The sequence below is a fragment of the Gadus chalcogrammus genome, chromosome 5 (assembly GCF_026213295.1).
Source record: "Gadus chalcogrammus isolate NIFS_2021 chromosome 5, NIFS_Gcha_1.0, whole genome shotgun sequence".
Taxonomy (NCBI): Eukaryota; Metazoa; Chordata; class Actinopteri; order Gadiformes; family Gadidae; genus Gadus; species Gadus chalcogrammus.
In genome coordinates, this window is record NC_079416.1 from 18,403,409 (window position 1) to 18,424,723 (window position 21,315).

At 47.3% G+C, this 21,315-nt stretch overlaps 2 protein-coding genes across 2 annotated transcripts; one reads left to right on the top strand and one right to left on the bottom strand.

Moving 5' to 3' along the window:
- Window positions 1-1,026: 1,026 nt before the first annotated feature.
- On the top strand, window positions 1,027-15,915 carry plpp2a (phospholipid phosphatase 2a). The gene is made up of 6 exons (XM_056590285.1): window positions 1,027-1,549; window positions 10,285-10,436; window positions 11,259-11,521; window positions 11,779-11,836; window positions 12,298-12,474; window positions 12,855-15,915. Exons 1-6 carry the CDS (start codon window positions 1,489-1,491, stop codon window positions 13,008-13,010), a joined length of 867 nt encoding a protein of 288 aa, XP_056446260.1. The 5' UTR covers window positions 1,027-1,488; the 3' UTR covers window positions 13,011-15,915.
- Window positions 15,892-21,166, bottom strand: LOC130382489 (TLE family member 5-like). The gene is made up of 7 exons (XM_056590286.1): window positions 20,799-21,166; window positions 19,441-19,538; window positions 19,281-19,344; window positions 18,796-18,840; window positions 17,949-18,011; window positions 17,746-17,820; window positions 15,892-16,963 (listed from the first exon to the last, which is right to left on the bottom strand). Exons 1-7 carry the CDS (start codon window positions 20,823-20,825, stop codon window positions 16,724-16,726), a joined length of 612 nt encoding a protein of 203 aa, XP_056446261.1. The 5' UTR covers window positions 20,826-21,166; the 3' UTR covers window positions 15,892-16,723.
- Between the last annotated feature and the right edge of the window lie 149 nt (window positions 21,167-21,315).

Here is a 21,315-nt window from a genome sequence, read left to right on the forward strand (position 1 = left end):
CCGTGCTTCCCGGTCCACACAATCCTCCTCCCCGCCCCCTCTCCGTTTTTGCTCCAATTGCCCCAGTGTGCTCTGCCCTGCGACGACCACTACGCTCCTGCCGCCCCCTCCTGGGCCTCTGAGTCTTCTCTGCCACCAGGGGGAGCCAGAGAGCTCAAGGGCCGACCTTCGTCACAGCCTCATCCGTGTCCAGCAGAGGGCGCGGCGGAGTTGAGCATGGTGCCTCTTGCCAGATGCCGAACCCGTCCGCCGGCAGCTTGCTGCTCTTCTACAGTTCTAACCCTAACCCTCTCACCCCTAAGCCTCACCAGCTCACCCCTCACCCTCTCCCTGAACTCTCCCGGCCCGGCGGCCTTCGACCTGTTGCTCTCTCGTTTCTCTCAGGACCTGACTGAGGCCCTCCGTATAATATGTTCGTTGTTTCCGCCAATAAACAGGCCTATAGCCTACCAGTCCTCTCTGTGTGCGTTTTATCCTACAGAAGTGTTATTTTAATCCAGTATTTGTGTTATGTGTGTGACTTTGCTGTATTATGAGCTTTGTTTTGTTCAAGCATGCTTGGGAACGTTGTCGTACGAAAAATGGCTACATCAGGAAAGTACTTAATTACTTTGGTCAGAATAATTTGCATAATATTGTTGTTATTGATTATTATTATGGTGGGACGCAGCTGTCGATTCAGTTATCAAAACGGCTGCAGGTGTTTTGTTTAATTCAAAGCAGCTTTATTATTTTCTGTGACTCAGCAAAACCCTGAGCCAAAATCTGAATGTTGACTCCTTTTCCATCATCAATATAATGTACTTCACATTACACACACAAACTCTTGTCTCTCGGCTGTTTTTCACTTACAATACAATCTTATCCACACAAATCATGACAAAAGAGGGGGAGACGATCTTCTTTCAAGCTTTGGCTTGAGTTACGTGTGTGCGTGTGTGTGTGTGTGTGTGCGCGTGCGCGCGCGTGTGTGTGTGCATTCCCTACCAGACAATCTCTTTCTGGTTTCATAACACATGTTTGCCCCTCATTGTTTGCACCAACTGTGCGTGAGTGTCTGTTTGAGTTAGTGTGTGAGCGCTAGCGTGTGTGTGTGTGTGTGTGTGTGTGTGTGTGTGTGTGTGTGTGTGTGTGTGTGTGTGTGTGTGTGTGTGTGTGTGTGTGTGTGTGTGTGTGTGTGAGGGGGAATTCTGAGAGCGCACGTCGTCACGCGTCGTCGCCGCGCACACCTTCTCAGCGGGAGCGCGCCGCGTATCTCGCCTCGCACACCTTGGCTTCAGCAGCGCAGGTAGAGGAGCGAGCGGGTCCGGAAGAACGAGCAGATCTGGTTGCTTGTTTCTTTATGTGTTTTACTTCAGGGAGACACACAAACACTCACAAACACCCACCCACCCACCCACCCACACACAAACACACACACTTGCATAGTGACCGGTCACAACTTGGCTGTGAGCACCGTGTGCGGTTGTAAGGAACAGCAGAAGAAACATGACGGAGCAAGGCAGGAAGATGATCCTGGTGGTGGTGGACGTCCTCAGCGTGTTTGTCGGTGAGTGAGCGGCTCCTTGTCCTGTTGCAACATGGCTGTTGGCTCTTCAACTGTTACCGGGATCCACTGGGCTGCTTTGGGGAGTCCCAAGGCAGAGGTGGACGTGTTTGGCTCCAGCGCCTTACTTAACTCACTTATAATCATTACTTTATCCTTTAATTCCATTGGACCACATTAAAGGTGTTCTGGGTGTGCGTTTGGGTGTCTTTTAAAAAATGGCAGTCAGGGAGAGTGTTATAGGGAAGCGATGTCACCTTTCAAGAGAACAGCCTACTCTTTTGGGAGGGCGCTGTTATCGATCGGATAACAGCGCCATGGATTGAAGATATTGACCAGCTAATCAGCAGGCTTCTGAAGTCCACAACACGACCTGGAAACAGTGGCGGACGCTGGAGTGCTTCTGTGTTATCTGGTGCATCGTGCGGTGGTTGTTCAGAGGTTAACAGCCCAGTCAAAGGGCTTGTGTGTCTTGGATTTTTTTTGTTATTACGGAGGGATGTTGTTGTGTGTAAATACAGGTTGAATCTATAGTCCTGTTATCCCCCCCTACACCCCTGTAATTCCATGTTTTGTGTGCAGTGTTGCTCCGGTAATCTCTCCATGTGTCCATCGTTGATGGTTATTGACCTTTCTGAAGTTGGTTTCCTGCCTTTTAAATGTTTTTGCGTGTTTCCATTGAACTTTGATCGCCGGATGAGCAAAGGGCATTGGCCCTCTCCTATGTTTGCAAAAGTTCTGGAATATTAGTGTGTGTGTGTGTAAGATGTGTTATGCTAGTCATGTTTGGTCGTATGTGCTGATCTTATGTTATGCAGTGTGTGTGTCTTTGGTCTTATGTTATGCAGTGTGTGTGTGTCACACACATACAGCATAACATAAGAACACACACACACACACACACACACACACACACACACACACAGTGTGTGTGTGTTTTATGTTATGCCGTGTGTGTGTGAACAGTCTTGTTCAACCTCCTGTTCAAACTTGTCCTAGAAAGACGGATGGAACCCTAGTTTTTATGAAACCTTTTGAAACAAGGAAACAGAGTTGACATCCTAAATCTTCTGGAGTGCTAGTCTACAGACTCTTCCTTCCTCCTGAGCCTCTTCCTCTCCTTGTTGAAGTCACTTAATATCTGATCTCATCGAGTTCCGGCGACCGTAAGTCATAAGGTTGTTGTGGTACTAAATATTTTGGAAATAACTTTATAAAACAAAGTTTGTGAAGTGCTAATCCGACGCCCTATCCCACCTTGAACTCTGACCCCCAGAAGGTCCCCGTTGTTAAGGACATGAGGGAGATGAGGGACTGGGTCTTTGAGGGACATGAGGCACTTGAGGGACTGAAACTGAATGGCTCAGTAAATCACTTTTGGTTCCTTTGATACGATACGTTTGCCAGTCGGGAGATCTGAGCAGATAGGAGTCTTTAGTGTCGTGATACCTGATACTTTTGTGATTCAAGGAAGTGTCAAGTTAAGGGAATGGAGAAGTGGTCACAAGGATTCAAGCTAAAATCAAATGATTCGGCAGGACCAGAAGTGTGTGTGTGTGTGTGTGTGTGTGTGTGTGTGTGTGTGTGTGTGTGTGTGTGTGTGTGTGTGTGTGTGTGTGTGTGTGTGTGTCCGTTCAGCGGGGGCCATCTGTTGAGTGACGGGGAGGAATGCTAACGACCGTTCTTCTGTTCAAAGCGCACATCCAGAAAACTGTGCGTGTGCGCTTGGGTCTGTGGTTCAAAGGAGCACGACATGCATGCATACGTTTTCAGCCAATATTGAGGAAACGTTGCCTGGTCATGACTCTAACCCCCCCCCGTCCCTCTAGGGAACCCCTGGGGGTACCTCTTCCTTCGTTGTCCTGCTCCCTACACCGCCTCCATACCTCCACCCCACCAGACCATCGGGCTGTTTCAAGACATTCACCGTGTGTGTGTGTGTGTGTGTGTGTGTGTGTGTGTGTGTGTGTGTGTGTGTGTGTGTGTGTGTGTGTGTGTGTGTGTGTGTGTGTGTGTGTGTGTGTGTGTGTGTGTGTGTGTGTGTGTGTGTCGTGTGACCCTACTCAGGCAGGACGTCCTCTCCTGGAGTTCTGGGTCAGAAAGGCTTGTGACGTTGCTGTCCTGTTGTCAGGCCAGCCCGTGTTCAGCTGTTTGCGTGTAAGCGACAGGCCAGAGCGGCTGTTTCCCCCCCGCACAGTTGTCGAGAGAGAGAGAGAGAGAGAGAGAGAGAGAGAGAGAGAGAGAGAGAGAGAGAGAGAGAGAGAGAGAGAGAGAGAGAGAGAGAGAGAGAGAGAGAGAGAGAGAGAGAGAGAGAGAGAGAGAGAGAGAGAGAGAGAGAGAGAGAGAGATTCGGCTGGGAAGTTCATTCTTCACACTTGAAAGTTGTGTTGAAATATCGTCAAAATATCTTTCTGAATTAGCCTCTCAAGCAGACCCTGATTAAGATCCACACTGTTCAGTGGTGTGTGTGGGGGGGGGGAGGACGACTGGAAATAGCTGCTCCAGCTTGTCTCATTACATTTATATTTATAAAGCATTTCAACATTGCGCTGACTTGTTTACGACAGCGTCCGCCAACTGTTCGGGTGACAAATGGAGACGCACACACAAAAGACACACACACACAAGCACATCTGCTGCTTCCAACTATGTGCCAGTGTAAGCAGGGAAGCCTTAACTTCTGTGAACTCTTACATTCCGAGAGAGAGAGAGAGAGAGATTGATTTCATATCAGCAACACTTTGGTTGTGGTCGGTTAAGCAAACAGACGCCCTATATCTTTCAACATAGCGATATTCAACCAGAACTGATTACAAACAAGGAAGGTTCTCCTATACCTGTGGTTCATTGGTCGTCTTTGTTCCTTCAAAAAGATCTGGCAGGTTCCCTTAAGGGCTCAAAATATCAGGATAATATTGACTGGGCAAAAAGATACCAACGTAAGAAGCCTACATAATGAAACGATACAACTTTATTTGTCCATTTTGGCTTAAATTATTTTTGCAACCCTGGGCAGTTGGAGAGTGTGACTGACTGACACATCAGCCAATGGGATTGATCCACATGTCTCCTTATGATACCGGTATCACAGGGTAATATCTTTATAACATCATAACTTTATACCAATAAGTCATGGTTAAAGTCCAACGTCTGCCTATAGCATCATGGCAGTGTAATATAGGAGCGGAAAGTACTATTTTACAGTACAGCACTTCTTTTGTTTGCAATTGACTTCCCTGACTTCATGAAGCTTTCCTTAATAATGTGTCAGCGGTGTTCCTAGCAGGACCTCCTGTCTGTTCTCATGGTAACAGACTCCTCCTCCAGACCTGTTTGGGGGGGCTCACAGGTTCACCGGTTCATCCTGCGTACCTGAGCCTCTTGGACCCCTTTTTAGATGTTCAGTCTGAACGCACTCTGGGTGGCCCCTGGCCCAACGGATCAGGAGTGCATCTCGTTCCAGCGAAAGCGTTTGAGTACGACGGCGTCACGACCACGTCGTCGACGCACCCGCACGGAGGAACAGCGTCCGACGGAGCAGAGAGAACCACACCTGGCCGCCCTAATGTTGTCGCAGGCCGATACGGTGGACTTATTCCGCCGCAGACCATTGTTACTACACCATGTCGGGAGCGGTAGGACCGTGCTGAACTGGTTTACACCGCTCTATTGGCCTTCAGAGTGGGGTTGGGATTCGTAGTGACGACGGAGAGCTGAGAGCTACGTCCACGTGGGGCTGCTCGATTATGGAAACAATCATGATCACGATTATTTTGGTCGATATTGAAATCACGATTATTCAAACGTAACTGAGTGGAAAAAAAAAAAATTTCAAACAGAAAATGTTCTTATCCAAAATAATATACAAAAATGTATCCAGCTGTTCTATTTCTATAATACACTTAATCAAAGGTTTTTATTTTTTTTAAACTAGATTCTATTAGTTTGTAGTTCGCTTGTCCCCCAAAAAAATATTAATCGTGGTGGACACGCCGTGTCTCTACAGGGTCTGTCTGGACGTGCTCGCGTTCTGTCGGAGCGGCGTGGAGCGACGGCCAACACGAGCCTATCTTGAGAGTCGAAAAACAGGAACATTTCCACTTCCTGTCGGGTCGGAGGTCGGGAGGAAGCTCGTTCCCTCATCCCAGATTCCACAATGTTTGTTTTCTCCAGGAGGAATCTGTGGTTCTGTGGAGACTTTCCCCTCGTCCGCTCTGTCTCGCCGGACCCGTATGTCGTGAGGAGAGCTGCGTCTGCGTCTGCGTGTGTGTGTGTGTGTGTGTGTGTGTGTGTGTGTGTGTGTGTGTGTGTGTGTGTGTGTGTGTGTGTGTGTGTGTGTGTGTGTGTGTGTGTGTGTGTGTGTGTGTGTGTGTGTGTGTGTGTGTGTGTGTGTGTGTGTGTGTCCAGAAGAAAGACAATGGAAAAAGTCGCGACATTGTTCTCGGGGTTGTAGGTCCCGTAAAAGCCCAGGAAAACAGTAAAAATGTTACAGTCACAACATAACAAAGACGCCCCGCTGAGGCCCAGCGGGTCTCACCTCCACCCCCTGAGGTGGAGGCAGAGGTGGTTAAGAGGGCAGCTTAGACGTGGAGGCAGGGGTGGTTAAGAGGGCAGTTTAGAGGTTGATGTAGGAGTGGAGGTAGGGGTGGTTAAAAGGGCAGCTTAGAGTGGAGGTGGAAGTGGTTAAGAGGGCAGTTTAGGTGGAGGTAGGGGTGGTTAAGAGGGCTGTTTAGAGGTGGAGGTTGGGGTGGTTAAGAGGGCAGTTTAGAGGTGGAGAAAGGGTCGGAGGTGCGTTTCTAAATAACCTAGAAAGGTTTGACAAAATAGCAAGATATGCATGTTCATAGTTCTGTGTTCTTCTGACAGAGCTATGCAACATCGATGCATAGCTCTGTGTTCAGGATGCATCAGGAGGCCTCCCTGCTGCTGGACTTGGCCCCAGGGTGAGGGGGGTGACGGTGTAGAGAGGGGGGGGGGGAGGTGTAGGAAATACCTCAGGTTCATAAAGAGATGATGGACTCTGAAATAATAGAGGAGATTAACGTGTGTGTGTGTGTGTGTGTGTGTGTGTGTGTGTGTGTGTGTGTGTTGGACCCAAAGGCTTATCGCCACGTTATCCTTAGCAGAACAAACACCCTCTCCATCACCCCCACCCAGGGGTGGGAACGACCAGTCAGTGCGCTGGAAGGTGGAGCAGGAGGGGAACTATGCTACCCACACACACACTTGCACAAAAGCCATTCCTCAAATGAGCAGGGCATGCTTGACGTGAGGCTCTCGAAAACAGGAAGGTGATGGAGTAAAAATCCTGAGGGCAGAGGATCAGGAGCCAGCTTCACTCTCCTGGTGTCCTATCAGGAGCCAGCTTCACTCTCCTGGTGTCCTATCAGGAGCCAGCTTCACTCTCCTGGTATCAGGAGCCAGCTTCACTCTCCTGGTGCTCATTCAAAAAAATAATAATGTTTGGAAAAAGAGTGTTGAAACAAATAGTTTGAATACATTTTAGATAAAATATAGAAGTGTGTGTGTGTGTGTGTGTGTGTGTGTGGGTGGGTGGGTGGGTGGGTGGGTGGGTGGTAGTAATTTGGAAAATAATGTTATTGACCATATTCCTTCACATCTAGTTCATCGAAATAAGCTCACAAATGACGAGACTTAAGCCTTGATGATTGTTCCACGTTCCCGCAACGCAATGACCATGTAGACCAGGGGTCTTCAACTAGATTTGATCAAGGTCCAGTTGCTAAAAATTCCCTCCAAGACAGGTCCGAACCACTAACCTACCACCTCCTAATAGACTACTTTTGTCAAATACAATCAACACAGTGTATTTCCTTATAATTTCAGATGTATTTATTTTCAATTTCCAAATAGCTTACTTTTAGCAATGAAAAAACAAGTAAACAAAACAGGTACATGAGGCCTGCATTTCAAATAAACACAAAGTGCATTAGATAAAAATTCAGCCCTGGCATTTTCTGTCCAGACCAGCCCACTACATTATCAGCACTAGGGGTGGGACGGGATGAACCCTGTACTTTATTAAAACAATTGAATCAAGTACATACATCCGAATAATAGTACAGCACTGCAAATAGCAGTTGTTACTTTTTTTTGTTTTTGTTTTTCAAGTTTGTGTCTCTTGTGCTGCTGACAAGAAAGGTATGAAACCTGAACAGGAAGTTAACAGACATCCGGTGGTCGCTGCATCTCAAACCCCCATATCTACATATCTACAAAACCCTTGTTAAATATCACACTTGATCCAACGCTAAATTCTTTCTTGCAGTTTTTAGTCTGGGAATGTGAAAATCTTTTGGTGTAAGCCCAGCATTAGTTAAAACCAGACTCGGACAATAATAACAAAATATCCTTACAAATAATCTAAATAGAAACATATTACAGACAGTAGCAGCATTAGAGCTGAAACTCATTTGTTTCAACTGTGACTCAGTCATCTCCATAAATAGAGAATTGAATGTTTTTCATTTGTAGCTGCGAGAAAAAGTCTAAGACATGAATTACAGGTCTGAACAGATATGCACTCATATTAGACATTAGACTTTTTCACACAGCTATAGAAAGTCTGGGCTACTATGTTGTCACAAGTATGCAGTTAATTAGGTCACATCACATTCAATGTAAAAACGTTTTGTTTTGGACATGTCTCAAAAGGGAGCGTGTCTATGTTCCCCGGGTCCTATTTTTAAAAAAGGGTCCTATGTTCCCCGCTTTTCCCAAAAAGGGTCCTATGTTCCCTGATATGTATGCGGCCGGGGAACATAGGACCCTTTTTCAAAAAAAGGGTTCTATGTTCCCCGGTCTGTTACTTTTTCCACCATTACTGCCAAATTCTGGCCAAGATAACTACCATTGCATGTCTTTACCTTTTGTGGAAGAGGGAGAGACGTCGGAGAACCTGACGCAGTCTATTCATACGCCGGTAAACAAACCCCGAGAAGCCCAATCCCTACGAGAGCTCCCCGCGCTACGGCCATCTGGAGGCGCACAGAGCTTTTGGCCGTGATATTATTATACAATTATATTATATTATATAAAGAGCTCCGGGAGTCGCAAATGGCAACAATCACTTTCTCCTCCATGCTGCAGTTCACCCCGGACTGCACTGCACTGAGTTGGCCGGTTGAACGCTGATTGGCTGTTACGTTACACATGTCAATCAGTGGCCACGCTGTTGAACGCCGATTGGCTGTCATCACGCGAATGTCGCGTCAAAGTTTAAATATTATTATAGATTGATAGATTGCAGGGAACATAGGACCCTTTTCCCAGGAAAGGGTCCTATGTTCCCCGCTTTTCCCAAAAAGGGTCCTATGCTCCCCGGTATGTATGGCTACAGGGGAACATAGGACCCTTTTTGGGAAAAACGGGGAACATAGGACCCGGGGAACATAGGGATGACCCCTCTCAAAATGTAGCCTAGCACGTAAGGGGTCCATAACCCCCTTGCGTTATGCGAACGTGGGACCATAATCAGCCCTTTATACTGTTGGAATCCTTTGAGTCTGAGCTTTCATATGGCATATCGTTTGTGTAGATCCCATGACGTGAAAAAGATTGTTTAAGCATTATTGTTAGCATTTAGCTTCTACCGGGAGTAAAACGCATATGTAGCAAGCACCTAACCATACAGTATAAACGGGGGTCCCCACAGACAAACTGAAAATATTTGAAGCCGGTATGAAATTAAACAGTTAAACTGCGATTCAGAAAAAAATATAAATTATACTGATAATCTGTAATTTAAGTTACAAGATGATTTGATGTTGATTTGTTAAAATTGTAACGAAGGTTAACAGTTAAATATTGACCAAGTTACAAAGTTTGAAGTGTCAGAGGATGGACTTCCATTGAAAAAAATAATAATTAAAAAGTAGAAGCTTGCGATTCCAAGTTAATCTCTAGGTGAAAAAATTTAGGGAGGAGGTTGGTCCCAAAGTAAAGTAGAATAAAACCTAAGAAGAATAATAGTCCAGCGCTGCATTCAGCACTCACTTAATAAAGGCTCGGGCAGGACCTAAATTAACTTTCTCGGAATGTGTAATAAGAAGAATCGCTTTCCGTCCCAGTTGGTTCAACAGGCCGGTGTCCCCATGGTTACCGAGGTCATCTTTAGAACGTCCAAATCCAGTCGTACGGCGACTGATATCTGCGTCTGTACGTATTGTACGATCACACAAAGGACTCTCCTCCACACCGCCAGATAAGCGTGTCTGTGTGTATTCTTAGCCACTTCCTTCCTCCTCGCCGCGTCCCCGTCGTGGCCTGAGAGTCACCCGTCAGGTCCATCAGGAAGACGGAGTGGTTCGCCGAACGGAAAGTCCTCATTGGTGGGAACGTGCGTCAGTCGCGGTCGCTCAGTGGCTACTGGGCTGGATGGCGGCTTGTTTCACTGTAACCTTCCACTCAGCATTTCTTCCTTCTTGGATAAAAAAAGGCCCTTGCTTCTTCCGTTGTTGCTGGTCAAAGAGGATTCATGTCCTCCTCCACTTCCACTTCACTCAAGCACCCTTCAGACCAGGCTGTCACGATTTTATTAATAGTCAATGCAGAAAATGAATGGAAAATGTACTTCTGGAACCAGGGCTTTCACCGTTGCGCTCTATGTCCTTACCGTTTAAAATGACCCCTTACCCCAAAACCTAACCCTAAAAATACCCTTAAAACCAATCAGTGATTTATTTCTCTCTCTTCTCTTTTAACCCCCCCCCCCTCAGCGGCCCTGCCGTCGGCCATCTTGACTCTGAGGTTCCGGCCGTACCAGCGGGGGATCGACTGCAGTGACAGCAGCATCAGCTACCCCTACAGGAAGGACACCATCTCCCACGGCACCATGGCTGCCGTCACCATCACCTGCTCCATGGTCATCGTAAGCCCCGCCCACACTGTCACCAACACCTGCTCCATGCTCATCCTAAGCCCCGCCCACGCACTGGCCCCAATCCCCACTAGAAGCGTTCCGGACATGTTCCGCCTGATGGCTCAAGACGTGAATAATTATAATGTATGAATTGTAAAAAAAGATTCTGATTAGAATGATTCATACCTTCATTATAATATTATTCACGAGTTATAATCGACCCCTGCATAATGTATATACATCAATATTATAACCCATTAAATACGGTATGATTTCTAGATGTCATGGCATCGTCGCCGTCCGCTCGCGACACTGGACTTGGGATTAGAGAATATATGAGGCATCGACGCAGACTTTCTTTTCTTCCTTGCAACTGATTAGTTATTGATACCATAGATAGACTGTATAATATGGCAATTCCCTGTGAATTGCAGAGGGGTCGATGTGAGCTCATGGATATTCATGAGCAAATGCAAACTGATTGGCTGTAGAAGAATTCTGAGACACGGCTGCGAACCGGCAACCTTCAGAAATAGAAGAGGCGATTATCGTAAACTATGTGCCGGTGTAAGTACCATATCGGCTCGGCTTCCAGATCGGCTCGGGGTCTGTCGTCTGCTGATTACGTTACACAATATCATTGGCTGTACGCTTGAATGGCCGCACATTGTGATTGGCTGTACGTCGGACAGTTGTGATTGGCTGTTTTGTGCTGTAGCTCTGGCTGTAGTCATAGCAACCACGAGGCAACAGCGAGCACATGTGTGAGCGCGAGTAGGTCTAGTTTCGGTGTTGCCAGATTGGGCATATGTCCTGTTTTTGATCCATCAGATCATGTCGGGTGAGGCCTACCTGGTGTACGCCAAGCGTCTGTACTCCAACTCCCCGTTCAACCAGTACCTGGCGGCGCTCTACAAGGTGGTGGGCACCTTCCTGTTCGGCGCCGCTGTCAGCCAATCACTGACGGACATGGCCAAGTTCACCATCGGCCGGCCCAGACCCAACTTCCTGTCTGTGTGCGCGCCGGTGACCTGCAACGGCTACTTGGCCGTGATCAACTGCACGGGCGTGCACCGCAACGTGACCGAGTCCAGGTGGGAAAGACCTCTCTCTGTCTCTCTCTCTCTGTGTCCCTCTGTTTCTGTCTATCTGTCTCCTTCTCTGTTTCTGTCTCCGTCTCTCTGCGTCTGTCTCTCTTTCTCTTTTTGTCTTTCTCTCTCTCCATCTCTGTCTGTCTGTATCTCTGTTTCTCTCTCTCTCCATCTCTGTCTGTCTATATGTCTGTTTCTCTCTCTCTCTCGTTCTCACTCTCACTCACACTCACATGATGCTCCATGTTTTGTGGTTCCAGGTTATCTTTCTACTCTGGCCATTCGTCCTTTGGGATGTACTGCATGCTGTTCCTGTCGGTGAGTATTTGTATGTGTGGGTGTGTTCTCTCTCTTGTCTTATCTAGATAGATATTGTGTATGTGATGTGTACTCTGTGTGTATGTATATATAGATATTGTGTATGGGTGAGAGATGTGTCCTTGATGTGTATATGTGTATGTATATGTGTATGTGTATGTGTATGTATATGTATATGTATATATATGTGTATGTGTAAAGTGTCCTTTGTGTGTGTGTATATAGATAGATAGTGTGTGATGTGTGTATGTGTGTAGATAAATAGATTGTGTGTGTGTGTGTGTGTGTGTGTGTGTGTGTGTGTGTGTGTGTGTGTGTGTGTGTGTGTGTGTGTGTGTGTGTGTGTGTGTGTGTGTGTGTGTGTGTGTGTGTGTGTGTGTGTGTGTGTGTGTGTGTGTGTGTGTGTGTGTGTGTGTGTGTGTATGTAATGTATCCTGGCGGGTGTATCTGTGTGTGTCCAGCTGTACGTGCAGGCCCGGATGCAGGGCAAGTGGACCCGTCTGGTGCGGCCAACCATCCAGTTCTTCCTGGTGGCCTTCTCCCTGTTCGTGGGCTACACCCGCGTGTCCGACTACAAACACCACTGGAGCGACGTGGTGGTGGGCCTCCTGCAGGGGGCGCTGATCGCTTGCCTCACCGTGAGTCGTTTGTGTGTGTGTGTGTCTCTCTCTCTCACCCCTTATCTATCCACCTCTATCTCTCAGTCGTATGTATTTTGTTTTGCATGTTGTCAACGAGGAAATACAAATCTGGATCTCTGTTTCCCCTTCACTCCCTCCCTCCCTTCCTCTCCCCCTCCCTTCCTCTCTCCCTCCCTTCCTCTCTCCCACTCCCTCTCTTTCCCTCCCTCCCTTCCTCTCCCCCTCTCTGTCCCTCCCTTCCTCTCTCTCTCTCCCTCCATCTCCCCCTCTCCCTTTCTTTCTCCCTCGCTCCCTTTCTTTCTCCCTCACTCCCTTTTCCTCCCTCTCCCTCCCTCCCTCCCTCCCTCCCTATCTCCCTCCCCTCCCGCCCCCTCCAGGTGCGCTACGTCTCCGACTTCTTCAAGCAGCGCTGTGCCCCCCCCCTGGAGGACCACGTGTCCGAGGAGCAGAACATGGAGCGCAAGCCCAGCCCGCCGGCCCCCGACGGCCCACACGGCAACCACACCCGCTACAACTGTTCCGGGACGGTTTGAGCACCACCCCCTCCACCCCCTCCTCCTCCACCTCCTCCACTGCCACACAGTACCCCACCGCTGCCTCCGTCGGCACAGCTCCGGCTCACGGCCTGGGGAGATAGCAGAGGCCGGAAGCCCCACACAGCCCGCTCTGGCCGCAATTTTGTGGTTGAGGTTGTTTTGTTGTTATTTGTACCGCATTGTACCCTGTGACTAACACGGCCCGCCATTTCAAAACACACGAGTGGGGGAAAATGAGTGGAACAGGATATGCGGGCGACTGCAACACTTCTATCACATGAATATGAAAATCACGACGACAACAGACCACTGTCGAGGCCGTACAGACTAACCCCCTGAACTTCATGATGGGAAACCCTATGTGTTCATCTCCTGGTCGAGCCAAAGTTTAGTGTGTGTGTGTGTGTGTGTGTGTGTGCGTGTGCGTGTGCGCGTGCGCGCGCGCGCAGTATTGTGGTATTTATATAGTGTTTAGTTTTAAGTCAAACTCTTGCAGTCTTTATTTGCTGGCTGCCAATACACGTTTTGTGTTCTGTTGATATAAAAGGGGGCAACTAGATATTAGTTTTTGTCCTTGAATGGAGCTAACCATGCGATATGAAAGTGTTATTTTGTTGCTAGTTTGGGTCAACATAGTTTTTAGTTATTTAGTTTCCCCTACAGAGAACGGTTTGTACACTGGAGATGTCCCCGGGCTGAGTTCCCCATCTCTTAACCTTTTCAAAGAAATGGTTTGGTATTATCTGACTGATTTAGACGTCTCTAACCACCATATATATCTATAATACTAACTTTTAGTTTTTTTCAAATGTCTATTGTTTAGTTTAATTTGTCAATACGCTATTGCGGGAACAAGTTCAGCTTTCAAATGTGATTTTTTTTTTAATATATATATCTTGGTATGTGTAATCAAATGTTTTACAAACGATCACGTTATTGCAGTATCTACAAAAAAAATTTACTTCACTAAATCAGTCGAATATTTTTTTTAATTTTGTATGGCTAACTGTAACACTGCATTACTAATGTTTTTGGGCTCGACGTCGCAGCTGTTATTTCCCAGGTGATGTGATAAAGATGTAATTTTAACTTTTTAAATGGCTTGCTGTGTTACTTACGTCACCGGTACAACCACTATTTCATTATTTTTTTATATTGTTCTTCTGAAAAAAAGAGACCTGCAGTTCAGACCTTTGTGTGACGGACAGAGAAGGTAGAGGCTCCTATTATGACGGAGGAAACCTGTGACCTTGGCGCGGGTAGATCTTCTTGTCTAGGCGTCATCATTACCAGCACTAGCTCTGCAGCTCCGTGACCGCTCTCGTTCTGGGGGGTGATCGTGAGCCGCGAAGTAGTGATCGTGTCGTAGCCTGTTCTCCCGAGGAGAGGCGGGCTGGGATTCCTCCGCCAGAAGAATGGGAGTGCCATCTTTCCCCAAGAAAAAAGCGATGGAACGCCTCAAGCTTTAAAACAACTTCCCAGATGCGACGAGGACTCGGGTACTTTGTATCGATAGTTTTTAGTTTTTCTTTATTTTTGTACTCCTAGCCAGCCTAGGTTCTGAATGATTAAAATGAATTATGATTGGTTTCATGTAGGCCTACTTGGGGATAGGAAAACAACATTTTGAATGTAAACATTTTCTCTAGAGACATGGGCACAATTTCTGTAATGACAAAATGACCTTGAAAAGCGTGTGTGCGTGTGCGAGTACGTCTTTTATCAGTTGAAAAGTGAAGAGATACTTAACCCAAAGCCACTTTTGGATTTATTGTAACATTTAGTCATGTTTTAATATTGTATAATCTTTCAGTCACTTTTCTTTTAAACAGAAGAAAAAACAATATAAAATAGCCTACTCGTTTCCATTCTCCGCTTGTAATAGGCCTACTGCCCCGCCAGATCTGTTGGTATTTTCTAAGTACACGGGTGCTCAAGTGGTTTTTATTACCGTTTATTTTATAAGCGGAGCCCAACTATTGTTTTCAAACACGTTGCCTATCAAGCAACTAATAGATATTTAGGTTGGGGCAGCGCCTACCGAGAGGTGGGTTGGGGAGTTATTAATTCCTTTCACAAGCAGACAAACAATGCAGCTTTGCAACATACAAAATGATTAAATTAATGATCTCATCGCCGGCTCTGAAAGTCGGGATGAATGCATGCTTTTAAACTTAAGCCCCACCCCATCCTCGTCGCGGAGAATAAAAAATGAAATAAAAAGTCAATCCGATCATGAAGACGAACCGTGTTCCAATCAATGTCCAAGATTGGATGATTGATAATTGCTGCCGCCTGGTGGCTGAGAGTAAAACTTAATACAGCCAATGTTGGTCCGTTTGATTTCTAATGTATTTTCTTTTCTTGACTAGAAAGAGGTGAATAAAACCTTGGTTACTTTTACAAAGCAGTTGCAAGAAGACCAATGCAATGCTAAAAGCAGCCTATTGCGTGACACAATGGACATTTGGGTTTTGTTAATCCGTCCCTTTGTCCAAAGAAAAACCTGTTACACAAAAATGCTTTGCTGTCGTCAAAGGAAAGAAAAATGCATTTGTTTCCAGCGCTTTACACGCCAAAGTAATGGGAGAGAAATAAGCAGCTGTAGGCCGACGCCTGAATAAACTTACTATCAACTAATCATATCACTATACATCTGTCTCTAAAGATATACATCTGTCCCTACATAAAGTTTTGACTTTAAAATCAAAAACTCCCATGTCCCCAATCTGCTTCCTTAGAACTTTTAGGTAAAAAAACTGGGGGCACACTACTTTAACACACACACACGCATACCTATATATCCACACACACATATATATATATATATAATATATAGACACAATAAGAAGCTTTAAATTAAAGCGAAATAAAGAAAATATTTGACACTAGGATGTTTTCACTATGATTTTATAGTTAAAAGGTAAAACAGTATGTTTAACTGATGGAAAATACACTTTTTGTAGGGGTGAGGTACAAGGCTGAGGTGATGAGCTCAGTAGAGGACAACAAGTTGATCCAAGAAAGCGCTTCGTCGAGCTCCAGGCGGCGGCCATCTTGGCCCCCGGTTCAGAGAATCGCCTCGTGGTCCAGAAATATTAGGGGGGTAACTGATAAAAAGTTGTGCGATTAGAGAGCAGAATGAAAGCAACACACAGGGCAGTTAAGAGGAAAGAACAGGAGTACATTTCATATCGGGGAGGATGAACAAAAATACCTCAAAGAAAACGAAAGAAAAACAGCCCCAAACAAAACGATGAAATATACAGTTTAGATTTTTTTTTTCTTTCAATAAAGCGATAATCAAAAAGAACCAAACAGAAGAGGAGGATTGTGGGAGATGGAGTACGGTAGGACTCCTGAAGGATGTGAACACTGCGGGGGACGCTGCCGTTAGCATTCACCGGTTAGCGTGCTCCTCTGAAGCAACAACACGCTGTGCATGCTGACCTCATAGCCTCATGCTGACCTCCCAGCCTCTAGCTAGAGCTTCACGCTGACCCCACAGCCTCTAGCTAGAGCCTCACGCTGACCCCACAGCCTCTAGCTAGAGCCTCACGCTGACCTCCTCTAAACGTTATCACCTCCTCCCGTCCTCCCTCCCTCTCCTCCAATCACACGCTACCTCCACCTTTCCTCCCACCTCTCCTCTTCCGTCATTGGTTAGTCTGGTCCGCCCCGCCCGCCTCCCCCCTCTCGCCCCCTCTCCGCTAGTCCGACTTGTCCCCATCCTCTTCCCGCTGTTCCCTCTCGGCCGCCTCCCTGGCCTTGTCCTCCTTGGCCAGCTGGGCCTGGCTGTGGGAGTGGTTGGCCAGGATGGAGGTGAGGGACAGCAGCCCGGAGCTGGAGGAGACGGCGGGCAGCGTGGGCGGGGTCAGCCCCATGGGCAGGGAGGTCATGGGCAGCGCCAGGCCCTGCAGCTGGGACAGCTGGTGCACCTGCAGCTGTTGCTGAGCATCACGCACGCGTATGGGACACACACACATATAGGACACGCAAACATATATATATATATGACGCACACACACTCACATATAGGACACACACACATATATATATATATATATATATGACATGCACACACACATAGGACACAAACACGCATATATAGGACATGCACGCACACACACACATATAGGACATACACACAGGACACATGGACAGGCAAGACAAGGACACGCACACACACACACACACACACACACACACACACACACACAAAGAGTTAGGATCATCTTTGTTATCTCTGTCCTACATGACGTCCCATAACGACAGTATGGAGGGTGAAGCTCAGCTTTAGTTGTTAGGGAGGAGTGTGTTCTCATTGTTGAACGTCTTAATAAGTGATCGGTTAGGGCATTGGGCAGATGAATGTGTTTGAGTCCCTACATCCACACGAGGACTGGCGTGGTCACACACAGGAACACGTCTCTACAAAGTCCTTTCATATGCATCCGTGATAAAAAAAAATGAGATCTCCGGTTCATCTCCAGTGCATCTCCAAGGGCTGATTATGGTTCCACGTCGAAGCCGACACTTCAACGCAGTCGGGACCCTGCTTTGGTTCTGCGTTTGGTTTAAGTAAGCGGACCAATCCCAGCCCTCGCTGCTGCGTCGCCTCGACGGAGGGTTAACAATTTTTGGGAGGCGCCCGTCGGTGGGCGTAAACCCGTCATGTCGACGTGGAACCGTAAAGAGCCCTTTAGTGAGTGCCACCCGGACAGCGACGTACCCGAATGATGGAGCTCATCTCTGGGGGCGTGACCTGCTTGGCTCGCTCGATGGCGCCCATCACCTGCTGCTGATGCTGGGAACACAACACAACACAACACGCACTCACAAACCCATCCAATACGTCCAGGGTAGGCGACCTACTATCTTAGAGGGGGGTTGCCCCTTTATAAAGCGGGGGCCGGCAGCCAGGTGGGAACTCACCTCCTGGGACAGGTACGGGATCACCTGGGCACAGATCCCACTGAGCCGCTTGACTATTTCAGCCTGGGAACGCAGCCACACACACAAGAAGGTTCTTACTGCCATGCCGTCTTTAGAACCCCCCCCATCACTGCACAGCGTCTCATTTGCATGTCGCCCTCATAGATCAGTGGTCATGTTTCACACTAGGCTGACGCTGACGTGCGTTTGAACGGCCGTCCGTGTCTGAGCGATGAGGAGGAGGATGGGAGACGCCCTTGCTACATGTGACCCCCCCCCCCCCTCTAACGGGCGAGCAGCCGCCCTCTAACGGGCAAACCCCCCCCCCCCCCCCCCCCCCCCACCTCAAAACAGAGAATATTGATGACGGCGGAGGACGAGTGGGGAAGAGTGGTTAAAACATCAACCAGCCAGACTGAAGCACACGTGTCCTTATGCACATAGGGCATTGGTTCTGATGCCACTTTGGTCATAGCCCGCCACGCGCTGGACACGTTACGTTACACATCGGTCAATATCCCCGGGCAGGGATCCATTACTTTACATGAAACAGTGTGTGGCCTACATTCAGGGTCATTTGATTCTCATGAGTGAAATCGTATCATGTTTATGATTGCCTCCTGCATCTATCATCTTTCATTCTTCTCTGGGTTTCAAAATGCTCCTGAAATCCATACACATCATAAACACAAAGAAGAAATTCCATCTCAGTTTTGGTTAACATCTCGACGATATGGCCCCTCCAGTATTGTCTCTTTCCACCGGGATATTGTGTTTGTGTGTTAGTCTGACGCACTAGGCCTTCTAAATAAGCGAGGTATGACTTTCATAAGCGGTCTTTATTTACCTGTTTGTGCATTTCAATGTTCAGGCCATACGACATCTCATAATACTGCAGAGGAGAAACACAGAGTTACAATGTGGCAAGACAATAGAACACAGATATACAAGGAATAAATCACTGCTTTGGTTAGCACCAGACCGGTCGTACATTATCGCCCAATAACAGGACAGCCCAGACTGGTCTAATCAGCTCATACCAGAGTGACCCACACTGATCAGATATCAGTTACTCTCATCTAGAATATAACTGTTTGTGGTCGACTTAATCAGCTGAAATCGTATTATTCGGTTATTATATGAAGCGGACATCTGGTCTAGCTCCATTCCAGATGTTGTTCATGTTGGATTTGTAGCCCAGAGGTGGAAGAGGAAGTCCCGTTACTGAGAATGACTGCACACCCTTCGCTGTCGACCCATCAGAGCCCACCGTTCCCCGATGCTGTGGTGTAAATACTTCTCAAATGAAGATAAAGATGGAGTCTTCCTCACCATGATGTAATGACGCTGCATCTCTGACTTCTCACTGGCCAGCTTGTCACACTCCATCTTCAAACTGTAGAGGTTCAGAGCACACACACATTCAGGCATACGCTTGGGCATTTAAAAACAGGAGTTCTTGAAATATGTGTGTGCATTTGTGTGTGTTCACCTGTGGTATTGTGCTTGGAGGAACTGAAACTCATCCTTGATGCGGTCGCAGGAATCCGAGGTGGTGAACTTCAGGGGCTGACCGGACTGTGCTGACGCCTGGAACCAACACACAGACGGTGACTACAAACCCAGGGGAACACCCCGAGAACCCTGGAACTAGGAGTAGAACCTAGCTAGAACCCTGGAACTATGAGGAGAACCTCACTAGAACCCTGGAACTAGGAATAGAAGCTCACTAGAACTATGAGGAGAACCTCACTAGAACCCTGGAACTAGGAGTAGAAGCTCACTAGAACTATGAGGAGAACCTCATTAGAGCCCGGGAACTAGGAGTAGAACCTCACTAGAACCCTTGAGCTTGGAATAGCGGCTCACAAGAACTAGGAGTAGAACCTCACTAGAACCCTGGGACTATGAGGAGAACCTCACTAGAAACCTGGCTCTGCTAGAGAACCACCTGGAAGTCAGACTAGGGACGCAGGCTTTGATTGGCTGAGTATCAGAAGGCTGACATTGAAGATGAACCTATTTAAGAGGATGGGGGATTTAGGGAAGCAGGGTGTTCTAAATACGACTAGAGAGGCACGAGTCATCAAGAAACACCCCGACTAATCGTTTCTCCCTTAAATGGCTTGCCTTTAAGTACAATCAGAGCGAGGGAACGTTTTGCCATGCATACATTTACGTTCAGTGCCGCTAGTCAGATAGGCTCTGAATGTGTGGAACATAGGTAAAACATGATCAATTAGGAATAGGGCTGAAGACTAGTGCAGTAAGGCCATGTTTAATCTGCTCCACTGAACATCCTAGTTCTCAAAACAAGTGGCACAAAGTCAAGAGGTCAACGGGTCAGAGCAAGACACGTAGCATCACAAGTCTTTAAAAATAAAAATAAATGATTTACTCCCCAGAAAATCCATAAATTCGAACCTAAACTCATCAATTGAGTAGTTTAGTCGTGTTGGGTAACGTGGTCCCACCCCATGAAGGGTCAATGATGACTTTAATCACTGATCACCATCCCGGATCTGAACATGGACTTCTAAATCACTGATCACCATCCAGGGTAGGAACATCATGGTTGGTTTTCATTGTGTCAACACATTCATGAGATCACCTGATCACATGAATTCATGATCCGCTGTGGCATGTGATCCCAAATAACTCTGGATGCGCATTAATAGCCATCCAGGTAATCTAACGGCACGTCTAAAACATGACTTAAACTAAAGAAAAAGGGTAGCTTGTAGCTATGGGGGTGCTAAGCGCGGATGCTAGCTCCCCTGGCTAACGCTAAGCTAGCACGGGCTAGCACCGGTGGTGGATGAGTGAAAAGCCCTCTGCTACACCACTTACCGAGTGTCTCGATGATGGAAACATCATGTCAACAGTGTGCCACACGGGTTGGAATGGATTTATAATCTACCGAACGAACAGGCTAACCTCAAGGCTAAAGCTAATCAGATTCCCACCAATTCCCCCCCTCCCCTCTGATTTAAATATGTGTAAAGATTGCAGATTTAACTCCGTGCAAACTCTGTCATCGTCCGGGGAACACTAGGGCTAGGCGGCTGCTCTTCTCTTGGGTGAAGTCAATGTCCGCGAAGAAAAGAGATAGAAAGCGTCATCAAAGGACCATCAGGTTGTTGGGAGTACGCCTCTCTCCGGAGGATCTTCAGTGTTGACATACGAGTCCTGTCTGACATTCCTCTTCCTCTGGAAAGAAGAGCAACGCTGGCGTGCTCCAAACCCAGCGGTCGAGTAGCGGGCGCCCCCCGCGGTGTTCGGGGGAACTGGCCGCAGACTGCAGTCTGCTCATTCTCTTAGTGTGATGCTGTGCAGGTTTCCATTGTGATGCAGACTTTTGGAATTC